The sequence below is a fragment of the Tauraco erythrolophus genome, chromosome 10, assembly GCF_009769465.1.
Source record: "Tauraco erythrolophus isolate bTauEry1 chromosome 10, bTauEry1.pri, whole genome shotgun sequence".
Taxonomy (NCBI): Eukaryota; Metazoa; Chordata; class Aves; order Musophagiformes; family Musophagidae; genus Tauraco; species Tauraco erythrolophus.
The window spans coordinates 28,797,890-28,811,507 of record NC_141474.1 but is presented as its reverse complement, the minus strand read 5'-3'; the positions used below and the strand labels follow the sequence as shown (position 1 = coordinate 28,811,507).

Sequence of the window (13,618 nt, the reverse complement as noted above, 5' to 3'; positions counted from 1 at the left end):
AAAATATCTGTCACTAACTTGAGCACTGTTTGTATTCTTTTGATATGCTACGGGACTTTCTCCTTTACCTCCCGTGAAGGCAGCTCAGACCTTTACACAGCAGTGTGTGTTCACAGTCTAACCTGCCTATCCATTAGTCCCTTACATAATATTCTCATTATCCATCTAGATCGTAAACGTTGTAATCCTTTTGCTTCTACGCTGCAGGTTCAACAGTGTGACTGCTCTCTTGATTCATATACTCACAGCAAAGCCTCCATCTTTCTCATGGATTATAGATCTAAATTGGTAACTATCACTTGCTTCCAATATTTATTAGCAGTTGTGTTACTTGCTCATGCTATGTTTTCTGCTTCTGATAAATCTCTCTTGCAGTACTGCATTTGTGTAAGACTTCTTAAGGTCACGGCCTTGTTTCCTTTATGAGCTTTATTCTTAGGACAGCACACATTGGCTGTAACAAAATTCCATTACTTGATAGAAATCTGATTCAGGATTTAATTTAATTCCCGAAAAAGAAAAACAAAAATATTTTTTCAGATGATGGAGCACATAAAGGAGTGAGTTTTTGTAATAGAAAATTGACATAGATGTGTAATTTGTGAACTAGAATGTTTTTAATGTAGGTGCACTTTTTAAGACTCTTTGGGGGGAAAAAACCATAAGGTATTAGCTCTTGAAAAGAAGTTACACTGCATGTCAGTAATGTCTCTCATGGATTACTCAGCTGTAAATATTAGAGATGAAAAAATCTTCTGGTTTAGCTACTTTTTTGTCTTCCTACCACATAACTTACAGAATAGCTTCGACAGTCTTTTAGCATCTTCAGAGCTGTCTACAACGCTCCTATCCTACGTTTCTATAAGAGCCTTGGCACGAGTGTGATCTGTTTGACTTTAGCACAACATGTTGACTTTAGCACTATGTACGCGTTTTTTTTTAAAAACTTCTACCTTTATTTAGCCTCACTATTTCTGCTTTCACCAAATGTGTGTCTACTAATCTCTTTTCTTCCTTCCACACTCCTCAGTGCCTATGGATAGCCAGGAGTCTAACAGGTACAGCTGTGTTTGTGACTGTGCCCCTTCCCTTGTTACCTGCTGTTACCACTTCTTCTAGACTGATAGTCATTTGCTTCTTAGTTTTTCTCTGTTGGCTGATCTTGAGCACTGGAACACTAAAATGGAAGTAAGAAGTTTGGGCTCTGAAATAAAGGAATGGTTTAACATTGATAGCTCTGTAATGCAGTGAAATAGTATGTCAGGAGAAGCAGCAGAGGCTTAGCTGCTGAACACGCACACCCCAAGGCTGGACCAGTCTGGAATAGCATGCTGTCTTCAGATCTTTGGCTCTTAGACATATAGAGGAGTGATTTCACCCCCATCTTCTCATCTGCCTGATAAAAGAAATGTGTGTATGCTGGTGGATGATGATGAAACAGTTAAACAGTCACATTTAAGTTGTCATTGATCCTATATAACACAAAACATATGTAGTAAATTTCAGGTTGGGCCTTAAATATAAAGCAGTGAGGAACATTAAAAGATGTTTTTACTGTTAGAAATGCACAAAACTCGTAATACACAGAATACATAGATTCATAAGAAGTTGAAATTGCGAGTATGTCTTAGTGTGTACTTTGAAGTATAAGTTCTCTCAGTGTGACCATGTTTCATGGTTAACTGGAGTGACTGACAGCAGACAAGGAGACTCTTCCAAATTCAAACTTCTTCCTTGCAATGTTGTGAGAGAGAACGGGATGTGGAAACAGACTCATCCGGTTGCTAATACAGAGATGCCTAAAGTTTATAGGTAATGATCAGATGTATTGTTTCTTGTCTGTGAGAGGATAGACAAGAACAGCCAAACCATAAGGGCTGAAAAGACTTGAAGTTGACCTGATTTTTTTTTTTTTTCTGGAAATAAATGGATGGTGAGATATACCAGTTGATTTCTAGCCATCACCATCAGTTTTAGGCAGTTCATGTACTCCTTTTCACTGAAGTTGTGTCTAGGCAGTTAATGCTGCAGAATAGGGGCTGCAGCGACCACTTTTAGTGGTCATTTGTAAGAGCAGTAAGACTTTGACGGTTTGTGTTGCACTAGAAAACAATTTGATTCTTCACCATGATGTTGGTCACAAATTAAAGAGCACAGATGTGTGGAGCCATCTATATGACACATTTCAGTGAGCACTGAAAGCAGTGAAGGCTGGTTTCCCATGGAGGTGTCTTAGGGTGATAAGCTTTTTTTTTTTTTCAAACTTCATTAGACCAAAATAGAAAATAAAGGCAGGAGAGCCACCTTGACTGAGGAACATATTATTTGGTGGCTAATAAGCTCTGATTAATTTTTTTATTGCTTTAGAGTGTTTGTAGCATCCTCCTCCTATGTGGTTTCTCTGTCTAATAAAAGACAAACTCGTGCTGCAGGCTTTTTCCTCAATAGGGATGTAATAAGGTATATCATAGCTACGTAACTGCCTATTCTTACAAAGCTGGTTGGAAGCAGACGTGTTTGAGACCTTGTTCCCATTGCTAAAGCATATCATAGAATCATAGAATGGTTAGGGTTGGAAGGGACCTGATGATGAAAGATCATGTAGTTCCAACCCCCCTGCCATGGGCAGGGACACCCTTCACTACACCAGATTGCCCAAAGCCTCATCCACCCTGGCCTTGAACACCTCAGGGATGGGGCATCCACAACATCTTTGGGCAACATATGGGGAAAACGTTGTCAATATTAGTACGCTCTTAGCTACAAGCAAGTGGGCTACCCAGACGAAGAACTAAAAGATGCGAGGTCTTATACTGAAGTGTTCTCAAGGACAATCCAATTGGCAGCTTTTTCTTCTCCTGTGTAACAGGTTTTCTGTAATGCAGCTAAATCTTTCCTGTATAGGTATTTTCTTGAGGATTATTCCAAGGCAGTCAAAATGGAAACAGTCACAAGCCTCTCTTTTGCACTCTATGTGCCAGTCATATTTGACTTGGTCTTCTGTAAGAAAACGCTAGTTAGTCTGCGTGTCCTTGTACAGCAGAGATGCTGCTGGATTTGGAGTCATCCTAAGCAAAGAGCGTATGTAGCTGCGTACACTGCCAGCTCAATGTCCTTCCACCAAGGAGGGAATAAAATCCTCTGGGCGCGATGACTGCACGAGCTGTTCTGATGAGTTGGACGGGAGCTGCCCAACATCGGCACGTTGTCGCCTGTTCCCTCTGATGCTGAATCTCTGCCAGGTGCTGAGGGCCCGCAGGAGATGTGGTTTTGTGGACCTTTCTCTCAGTAGCATAGCAACTGCCATCGCTTCCCACTGCTCGGTCCCCTCTGCTTGTCTCTCTCAGCTATGCTGGATCAGGAACTGAACTAACTTTAAAAACAGCCCTGAAAAACAGGAAAAGTTGTGGGAGGATTTATTTTTATCTGGGATCTCTCTGTTCTCTGAACTAGCTCTCTGCAGGGTCCTCAGGACGGACGACTAGGGAGCGCTTGGAGCAGGGGTGGGACAAGAAGTGGGGAAGAGGAAGGGAGGGGAGGAGAAGAGAACTGAGAGAAAAAGTCTGCTGGTTCCTGGCTTCAGGATTCAAGCACAAATTCAGAGGCAGCCCTGTGCATGCGTTCAGCCCGAGTGCTGGTGGAGTACAGCTTTAGTAATGATCTGCAATCAGAGGAGTAATCACTAATTAGTGCTAAAGTCCTTTCAGTTTCCCTCTATTGACCAGAGGAGGGGAAAGGAAAAAGTCAAATTTAAGCAAGAGGATGGAATTCTCTTTGAAATTGTTGTGCTCCAACGCTGCCTCTAATGATTGAAGGAGCCGTCCTGCAGCATCTTCAGCGTCGCACAGAGGCACGCGCAGGGCAGCGAGGAGTGTGCTTCTATGACAACAGCCCCGCGTTCTGCGCGAGTATCGTTTGATCTTGTTTTCTGCATTGTGCTTCTGACAAAGCTGCTCTGGCTGGCCACATTCTGTAATTGCTTTTTTGACTGAGATCTGAAAGTCGCATTTGTAGCCAGGTAGACTTTTGATTATAGCAATCTAGGGGGGTTAATAGGAGCAGCAGTGTTTCATTTAAAAGATCAGCTTGGAGCATGCTGGCGGATTCTGCGAAGGCAGGGGTAGGAAGAAGATATCGATTCCTGTATGATTAGTGGGATACTTCTTTGTTAAAGGTCTGCCTCTGAATCTTTAAATGACCAGGCTTCAAGTGATGAGGGCATCTCACTTTTTTCCAGCCTCTGTGAGTGGAATAGAGAAGTAGAGATTTTTAAATTTTCTTTCTTCTCAGCACGTGTTCTCAGGGGGATTTGTGGAAGTTATGTATGTGTATGAGGAAGATAAATTACTCAAATAGAGAACTTACTGTCTTCCAGCCGGGTGATGGTACAAATCAACTAATCACCTGGATTCATAATTTTTTTCAGCTGAGATTTGTAACATTTAAATTGAGGCAGTGAGCTCATTGGCCTGAGTGTGTTTGTCGAAGTCAGTTGGATGTTGAATTCTTCGTTTTAGAAATTCCCCTTATGAACCACAAAGCATAAGAAGAGTCCTTTTCTGATACACTGGTGAGAAGAAAATTTGTACTTGAGTTTTCTGGAGTGCTTGCAAAGGACTGTAGTCTTACAGAATAGCAGCTGAAGTTCAGAAGAGTGTGTGTCAGAATTGTGTTGTGTCACACAGAGAATCACTTGTGGGAAGATTTTACTGCATTCAGTGCAGATGTTGACTGTCAAGCTACAAATAAAGTTCTTCAGAAACTGTCCTTGTTAATGCAATCTGTGAACGGAATGTCTTCTGCACCAGCCCGTTTCTGTGTGAGAAAGTGGCATGTGTTCAGGTGGAGATAAACTGTCATTCATATTTTACTGAAGTTTAAACTGGGTTGGTTCTGGTTTATTTCCTCTCTGTTGGGAATTTAAGTTAAATCGTCATGCCAATTTAAATTGTCTTTGGACAGCATTTTGGTTTACAGCTGTGTAACTACAGTGAGTTTTGCACTGTTTGTTTTGTTTAGTTTTTTTTCAGTGAGTGAGTAATGTCCTGTGTGCAGGTGAGAATTGCTGAGAAGGAAAGTATTTGGTCACATGGTGAGAGTAGACATTGGTGAGAGTTTTGTTCCCAGAGATGCCCATGAATCTGAGTTCAGGGGAACATTAACTTACTTCTTTGGACACCAGGGGAAGACGAGACTTTTGTCTCCACTCAGTACTTTCTAACACTTCACACAAGTAGCCCATGTCCTAGTTTGGTGGAGGAGCAGCTGCTACTTGGAGCTATGCTGTTAGTGCCCCAGTTTGCACAACCCCCTGACTGGTTATAAGGAGCCGAGACCTTTGCTTGTTTGAAATGAGGTAGATTTTAAAACAGCATTACAGATGAAAAGTGTGGTATATCTGTTAAAAGGTAAAAAGTTTCCTTTTTCTCCTCTATGTAGTAATTTGGTCTGTGTAGTTGTCTTCTGCTCTGTACAAACAGAGATGAAAAATGAGGGGCTTGCTTTCTCCCACGGAGTGTCTGAGCTGCATATGTTAAAGCAGCCAGGGCCACTCCATGAGTTCCACCCGTCTCGGTATTTCAGATTGCGCAGTGACTTTTTGGTTTCTGAATCCAATTCAGGGTCACAAGAGAAGGAAAGATCTCTGAGGCTGCATCCTCCTTCCTCCTCACCTTACTAACGTCCCCAGCTTTTGCTTCCCTCATAATCAAAAGGGATATTTTATCTGTTCCAAGTGCTGCCTGCAGCCCCGCTGAGCTGTCATGTTTTATGCAGGTGCTGTTTATTTTAATTGTACTCTCGAGAGTAGCTAGGTATTGGATGGATTCAAAGTTGTCAGTTGAAATTCCTGATGTTTCATCTTCTCCCGTGGCTTTTTTTTTTTTCCCCTTCCTATAAATGTTGAGGACAGAACTTTTCTAAGGATAAAATGGTGGTCGTGCATGTGCTAGAAATGCAAATTTTCCCTAGTAGTCATAAAAGGAATTATTTAGGTTTACCTGCCTTTGAGGCTGCTTAATGAATTGCGTAGTGGGATGCACTGTCAAAGGTTTTAGTTCTTGGTTGCAGTACCACAGTTAATTGGAGCAACAGAAGTGGCACCCTGCCACAGGAGTAAAGAATGTTGTTTCCCCACTAGTATTTGAACAATCTGCAATAGCCATCTGTTATTCTTTTGAACACAAAGCAGTGCAACAGGTGTATTTCTTGGGTTTAGAAATCTTACCGGTGCAAGTGGCTAATAGACATTTAAAGTCAGGATTTAAAAGAAGATTTCAGGGTGTGTTGCTCTTTATTCAGCAGATATAGTGGTTGTCATATTAGAAAGAAGAGAGATAAGATAAACATATGGTACACAGTTAAGAAAAACAAATGCTGAACTGCTCTTAAATCTGTTCTTTTTCAATATTTGTCATTTTCTTAGATGGCTTCAGTAACAGATGCCAGATACAGGCAGAAGGATACTTCGGATCAAAATTTTGATTACATGTTCAAACTCCTGATCATTGGCAACAGCAGCGTGGGTAAAACATCCTTCCTCTTCAGATACGCCGATGACACTTTCACACCGGCCTTCGTTAGCACAGTGGGAATTGACTTCAAAGTGAAAACAGTTTACAGGAATGACAAGCGGGTGAAGCTGCAGATTTGGGTAAGTGCCAGTGTTTTCAAAAATGCTTTATTTTAGTCTCAGTAAAGATAATGATGGTAAAAAATAGCTTGTTTGGAAATAGATTTTTGGATTAATGTAGATTTTGGTTGTTCTTAAGTTTTATGTGGCTGTCTCGTTTGTATCCCTGCAGCACAGCTGAGTAAATTTTCCTTGTATTGCTGTCTCACTCAACTAGTGGGACTCCTGACGTGGTCTTAAGCAGCTGCTCTATGTTCTCGGGAGTCGGTGTAGTATTCAACTGAAACAAACCCAAAGCAGGTCTGGAGCCCTTTGTTAACATCTTTTGAGTGAGCACTAGTAGGTGAACAAATTCAGTGAGTGCTTGATCAGTGAACTCTAGGCGTAGCTTCTTCTATCAGCTTATGTCCTTCAAATGAGATACTTGTATATTCCTGCAACTCCTGTGCCCAGGCAGCAGCACCAAGCCAGCTCACTTCGTCCATCCAGGATTCCTCAGGGGGAAGACAGAGGTATGCTTCAAACCACCTCTGCTGACACGACTTCTTGGTAAATCAAATGAGAAAAGAACTTGTGCAGGTAAGCTGGAGGCTCCCTCTGCTCAAACATGCAGTCGTGGGATCTCTTCAGCCTTTTCCAATTGCAGCATCTTAGCCATTCAAAAAAAAAAAAAAAAAATTCCTAAGCTGCAGAGTGAAGGACCAATGGTAAGCAACTGTCAGTAGCTCGTGATGTTCCTTTTTATGGAAAGCAAGTGTTTTCTTTTATTCTACGTGCTGGCAAATGACTTAAACCCTACAGTGCAAATGCAATTTACCCTGATAGTGCTTAAACCCTCTGTGTCCCAGTGAATAACTCAGTGTGTTTAAAAAAACCTAGGCTCAGATTGCTGTGTTTTAAAGTACCATGGGGCTCCAACTGAACTTCTAGTTAGCACGGTGGTTCTCTTCTGTTTTGCATTAAAAGAAGAGATCTCAGATAGAAGATATGAGGCTAATATTCTCATAAACAATTTCGAAGGAGTTAACTTACCAACTCGAAGTAGCTGCCTACTTAGTGGTTTCTCACACAACTTAAGCCTAAAGTTCGGACTTGAAGATGAGTTGAAACTGTACAGCATTTCTACCCAAATCCTGCCCCAGCTAAGACCATAGTTTTCTAATTGATCTATATACATTTTATTTATAATTAATCTTTAATTATTGCATTTAAATGTAATGTTATAGTAATCACTTTGGGGTTTTTTACTTGTTGTGATGATCTTGAATAGTCACAATAAAATAGTGAGAATCTAAAATGAGGAATTTTTTAATTGTTTTTTTTATTGCAACAATACGATTCATTTTATTTCTGTGTTATTGGGTACAAGGTACAACAAATTATTTAATAAAAGATCTTTTTCATGTTGCAAAATTCTGGCATTGAAACTAATGTAGATAACCTGACATGAACCTGTTTGATTTAATTTAGGGTTTAGGTAGTAAGAATATTTCGGCTTCAGGCCCTGTAAGCAACTAAGGTTGATTTCTATCCAGTTTGTCCTTCTTAATCTTGGAACATGAAATTCTCTAATAAGTTGTATAAAAACAATGCAGAAGGCACCATGAAATATTTGTGTGTTGTTTTTTTTTTTTTAATGAATTAAGCAATAATTTTAATTAAATCTGTTTGAAGGCTTTGGGGGGGAAGACGACTTTAATAACCTTAAACTTCTTATGAAAAAAGACGTCAGGTGGATTCCTCAGAGGGTGCTATCTATAGGACCTGCAATATTGGAGTTACCAACAACACTGTTGATTTAAAGTTTATTTTCAATAAAAGTTTCATGTAGGTGTTTGACAGTTTCTAGAGTGACTTGCATTCTTCTCTCTTTCTGAGCACCTTGCATGGATCCCTGATGTGAATCATGATTTAAAGACCTTAAAAATATTAATTGTGTACCTCTATAAAAAACAGTGTTTGAACTTGTTTCCCTCCTGCTTGTCCTGAGACTAAAGTTGTAATTTCAATGTATTCTTTGGGGTACATGTAGTAGTAGTGGAGGCCATTAGCATACCAGAACTGTGTGTTCCTATGTGCAGGAAGGAAGAGTTTTCTTGCATACCTGTCTTCCATTTACTTTTTAAAATTAATTACAGCTGCTATTGAGTTTCTGTGAGCGTGGGACTCTGTGGCTCCATTGAGGACTTTGCTTTCACTTACAACTTTCCAGTTATGTTGATTTTTTTTTTTTTGATTGTGCTCCCCCTAAGCTTGATGTTAGTCCTACCTGAATCAGACTTAATGTGAAACTAACGTGAAACTAAGTGAAGAAGTTTAAAGTGTTTAAATTAAGCACTTCAAATGTCTACAAAATCCAGAGAGGAGCACTTCTAGGAACCTCTAATGTTCTCTGCTCCATGGAGCCAGGTCTCTTTCAGTTCATGGGTGCTTGTGGAGTTCTTAAGTGTATGCAGCTGTGGCAGACTGGAAGTGGTGAAGGGCTGTGGACAAATAACCTTGGTTTGTGTCCTACGAATCTCAAGGCAGGGGGGAAGTTGCTACTGTTGTGCTGTGATCCAGAGAGATGAGTGATCGTTGGGACTTTCTACATTGACTTTCGCCTGTGTTGAACAGAAGAGCAGAATATTTGGGTGTAGGACCCCAGCTACAAAGAGCTCCTTGGGTTTTTCTTAAAGCTAAGAAAAATTCACACTGCTTCAACTGCCAAGCAGCTGCACGTAAAGACTAACAGTGTGTCGTGTCAGTAAATGTCTTTCTGACCTGTCTCATGGTTAATATCTCCGGTAGAAATTGATGAGTGTTTTTAAGCTGGAGATTTAGCTTTTGTGTTTGTGCTGAGTTTGAGGAAGTCTGTATTTTGTGATTCCAGATTTGACAAGCTGTTGGATGTAATGATCAAAAAAGAGTGCCGCTTTGTTCAATTTTGATGTCATTAGTGGGCCTCTTGCTTTGAAGACATTAACACCTCAATCGCCCAAATTGGTATTTTAATAAATTCCTATCAGTTACACTAGTGAGCTAGCAGTCCAGGAAATTACCTGCTTTTCAGAGACTTGAAAGGAGAATATCATGAGTTTGAGAGGCATGGGACATGGCAAAGGTATTCATGGTCTTTCTAAGTTAGAATGATAGTTGCCAGAGAACAAAACAGTAAAATGGTCCAGATGGTGTGAAATAATGTTTCATAGATTTTTTTTTTCTTTTATTAAAGAACTCTGAGATCAGTTGACTGTGGTTTAGCTTCAAGTGTTTTCTCTCTTGTTTAGGAATGGTGGCTTTATGTAAATTGAATAAATGACTTTTACTGAGAAAGTTCAATTTGTAGTTGGATGAGGTTTGGTAATTTAAACGTTTCTAATTTAAAACATTACTTATGTAAATATATTATGTAAATATAATCCTATATTATGTAGATGTTCTAATATCTACATAAATGTAATTCGTGCATTAGAATTCTTTTATGCCTCTGCCATCTGTAATAATACTTTCATATAAAACATCTCCCTCATGATATATTTGTAAGGAGCCAATTTATAGTATCTCTCTGCATTTGGGGTGCACATGTGGATGACTTCTTTCTTAACCAACAGTTTTATATTCCCAGGGTTGCTAATTACTGATTACTGAAGCAAAGCTATTATATTTTCAGCTAGGTATGATTTTTATTATAAATAAATCTCAAAGGTAACATTATTATATTCTCAGCAAATGCATACAGTTAATACTCAATGCAGTGTTCAGGTTGCCTAGCAGCTAGAGAAGGTCACTTTGTCCAGATCCAGATGGAAGCAGGGTGAATGAATAAAAGTGATTTTGGTTTTAGGTGAGAGCAATGTGAGATTTCTTTTTTTTTTTTTTCTTCTTTTCTGTGCTTGTGTGTCTATAGGTGGTAAGTAATAATGATGGTAAGTAATAATAGCAGCAGAACTCTTGAGCAACGTAGCATTGAGGTTAACTGCTGAGGGGCAAACTCTGGTCCATCATGCTGGCCCAGTCCAGGTTAATTCCATGAGCTCTTTGGGTAGTAATAGAAATTTACTGGTGGAAGATCATTGGCAGTGTTCAGCCCAAAACACTTGCACGCCATAACACTTTGCATACCACATAATATGTGCCTTGTGTGAGGAATTTCATTACACTTCCATTATACTTTTGTATGGCACCCTACACAATGGAGTCTCATTTTTGTTGCACATACTATACATAACACATAAACATGTGATTAATAATAAACATAACTAAATACCGGGTTTGGGAGCTGATGTCACAGTTGAAGCTGCTTTCAACCCCCTTTTTTAAAGGCAAGCAGAGGTTAAATTTAGCTTCAGGTTAAAAGGCAGAGAGGATGTGATGTTCAGAAGGAGACAGCATGTTTGGACCGCAGTATGATTTTTCTTTTAAGATGCTGCTTGTCAGATTTAAACTGCTAGGATGAGTATAGCTTTTTCTTTCCCATTAACAAAAACGTTTCCATGGCCTAACTGCTGAAACCTGTAGGGATCTGAGATTAGCTGTAGTGGATGTCTGAAATAAGGGTTACAGCTTTCAGGCACAGCTGGGAAGAGGGTGCAAAGCAACATCACTCTGGTTTTGCGGAAGGGATCTTTACAAGCAGAAATATGACAACTGCTAATTATGCTGAGCGGCAGTTAACATTGCAAAACAAAAAAAAAAAGTAAACCAAGATAAAACCCGAGCTGTGTAGCCATCCAGAAGGCAAATAGGCAGTGTTTTTAAAAACTTTTTGCATCAGTTGTTGCTTGGATGACAGGATGTTACTGTGCAGTTCGCCTAATAGGGAAGGGATTCAAAGTAACAACACTGGTAACTAAGTTCATCCTTTCGTTTGAAGGAGGTAAAATTAGAACACTGTCATACTTGATTGTAAATTTTAATGTTAATTGCACACTTAACCAAAAGCTAATTATGCATTTCAGATGAGAGCATCATCTATTCCCCTGGCATCCTGTTCCTATCATGTTTTTGCTAAGTTCCTTATAAGCACTGACTTTAAACTTGAATGCTTGCACAAAACTTGTTTCTAAAAAAAGATAATGAGTTCTGTGATTTAATATATAGATGCAATAGCAGTGGATATCTCTAAAGATCTCATGGGCCTGATTTTGCTCAGTGGATTCACAGCTGTTGTGAAATCCTGATTTGCTGTTTAGACAAAGAATTAAAATGGTCAAAGTCATGACAATGAAAAGAACAGGTTGATCCTTGCAAGAGAGACAAGGATTACATCTTACTTGCAGTATTGAGGACTTACTGAGTCCCAGGAATAAAAATCAGTTGACATGAGTGGATGTAAAGCACTGCTACTGATGTTAAAACACAATGCAGAATATTTGACCAGAACAGAGATACAATAACAGTGTCTGCAATTCAATTCCAAGGTCTTGGTTATATCTCAAGTGATAATACTCTTGTTTAGGGAAGAACTTGGTGCTCATGCCACTCTGAATGGTATTTAAGATTAGAGTTGCAAGAATAATACAATGGAGAGAAATAAAAACTTAACTAACCACCCAGGATTTTATTTTTATCCCACTCACAATTGAATTTATTTAACAGCCTAAGCTTGCTGAGCAGAGAATTCCTGTATTTGCAGTTAAACAGTTGACATAGAAGGTTTATTTCTGTTTATAGTTAATCACCTCAATCCCATTGTTATCTCATTATAACTCTATATTACAGCGAAGGCCAAATTCAACTTCAATCTAATTATTCCTGCTTACAATATTGGATTTACTCTCACCACAAAGTTTAGTATCTCTTTTTGTGCTACATCTTTGCAGTTACTAGGTATATGCTGCATTTTCCCTTGTTTCGTGCATTTCAGTAAAATGAAAAAAGTTACGATATTGCATTCAGAGGTACCATGCTGTATCCAAGTGCAAGGTCCAGCCAGTTTGTTTTAGTTGATTAAGAACTGCTGATAGTTCAAAGGTTTGGACCTTTAGTTCTAGAGAAAAATGGTCCAATGTTAAGTGGTTGTCCAGTAGGGGAAAAGCAGTACTTGGAAGATTTCAAGAGAAATTCTTTAGTTGATGTAGTAAGGCAGTTAAGCTTTGAAAGGACAAATGGGTTGCTGACCTCCTGACCTTTTTCATTTAATGCTTTTTACAGCAGAAATTCAGAATAGATATTTTGGTACTTTCCAGTAAACATTTTACATAAGATCTTAGACTCACATGCCTCAAAACATTTTCCAATTGTCTTATCTTATCAAAATCACCCTTATTATGATTTTCTTTCACAGTCTTATCTTCTACATAATGACTAGATATGTTCTATATTTAAATATACTTGGTTACACTGTGTTTGGTTACGAGATAATGCAGTGGGTGGAATTTATGAGTTCTCATGGTATTTGTCACAAATGAACACATTCTTAACCTGTGTTGTAAGTATTTGGTCAAATAAGAAAAATATAGGTATTTGCTGAGCTTATTCACATTTATAACTTTCCTGAATTGTGTGGTCTACTGCAGTGTCATGTTTATGGAACACTTATGAGTAGGCTGAACGGCTGATTTTAAAGATAAAAACAGGAACCCAAGACCACAAAACCTGATTTTCAGATGTGAGAAATTGTAACCTGTAGCACAACTGGAGTGCCTAAGAGTTTAGCAGTGGGGATTTTGTCATTTATTTCCTGTTGTCTAGCTAATTAATGTCATCTCAATTCATTAAACAACATGAACTAAGCTCCCAGATGTTGAACACTGATTTTTCTGGACTTCTGTCAGCTATTTTCAGTCACGTGGAGGGAAGGTAGTATAAGGATCTCTGGAGCACCTTCTGATTTGTTAGAAAGGCAAATGAGTGATGATCCTTCCAGCACAGGGAAAATGGTGATTCCCTATCCACAACATAAAATCATCTGTGGGGTTTGGGTTTTTTCTCTTTTAATGATCAGGTCCCCAGAATGACCTCTTATCTGGTTATTGTAGTTAATTTGTGCTGAAGCTGCGGTGT

General features: G+C 39.2%; 1 protein-coding gene across 1 annotated transcript in view; it reads left to right on the top strand.

Annotated features, from left to right (window-relative positions):
• Nucleotides 1–267: 267 nt before the first annotated feature.
• The window catches only part of RAB3B (RAB3B, member RAS oncogene family), a 51,809-nt gene continuing 38,458 nt past the window's right edge, over nt 268–13,618 (top strand). Inside the window, exons 1-2 of the mRNA XM_009981465.2 lie at nt 268–288; nt 6,425–6,652. Of these exons, the coding sequence (XP_009979767.2) occupies nt 268–288; nt 6,425–6,652 (249 nt within the window). The remainder of the gene's footprint in view (nt 289–6,424; nt 6,653–13,618) is intronic.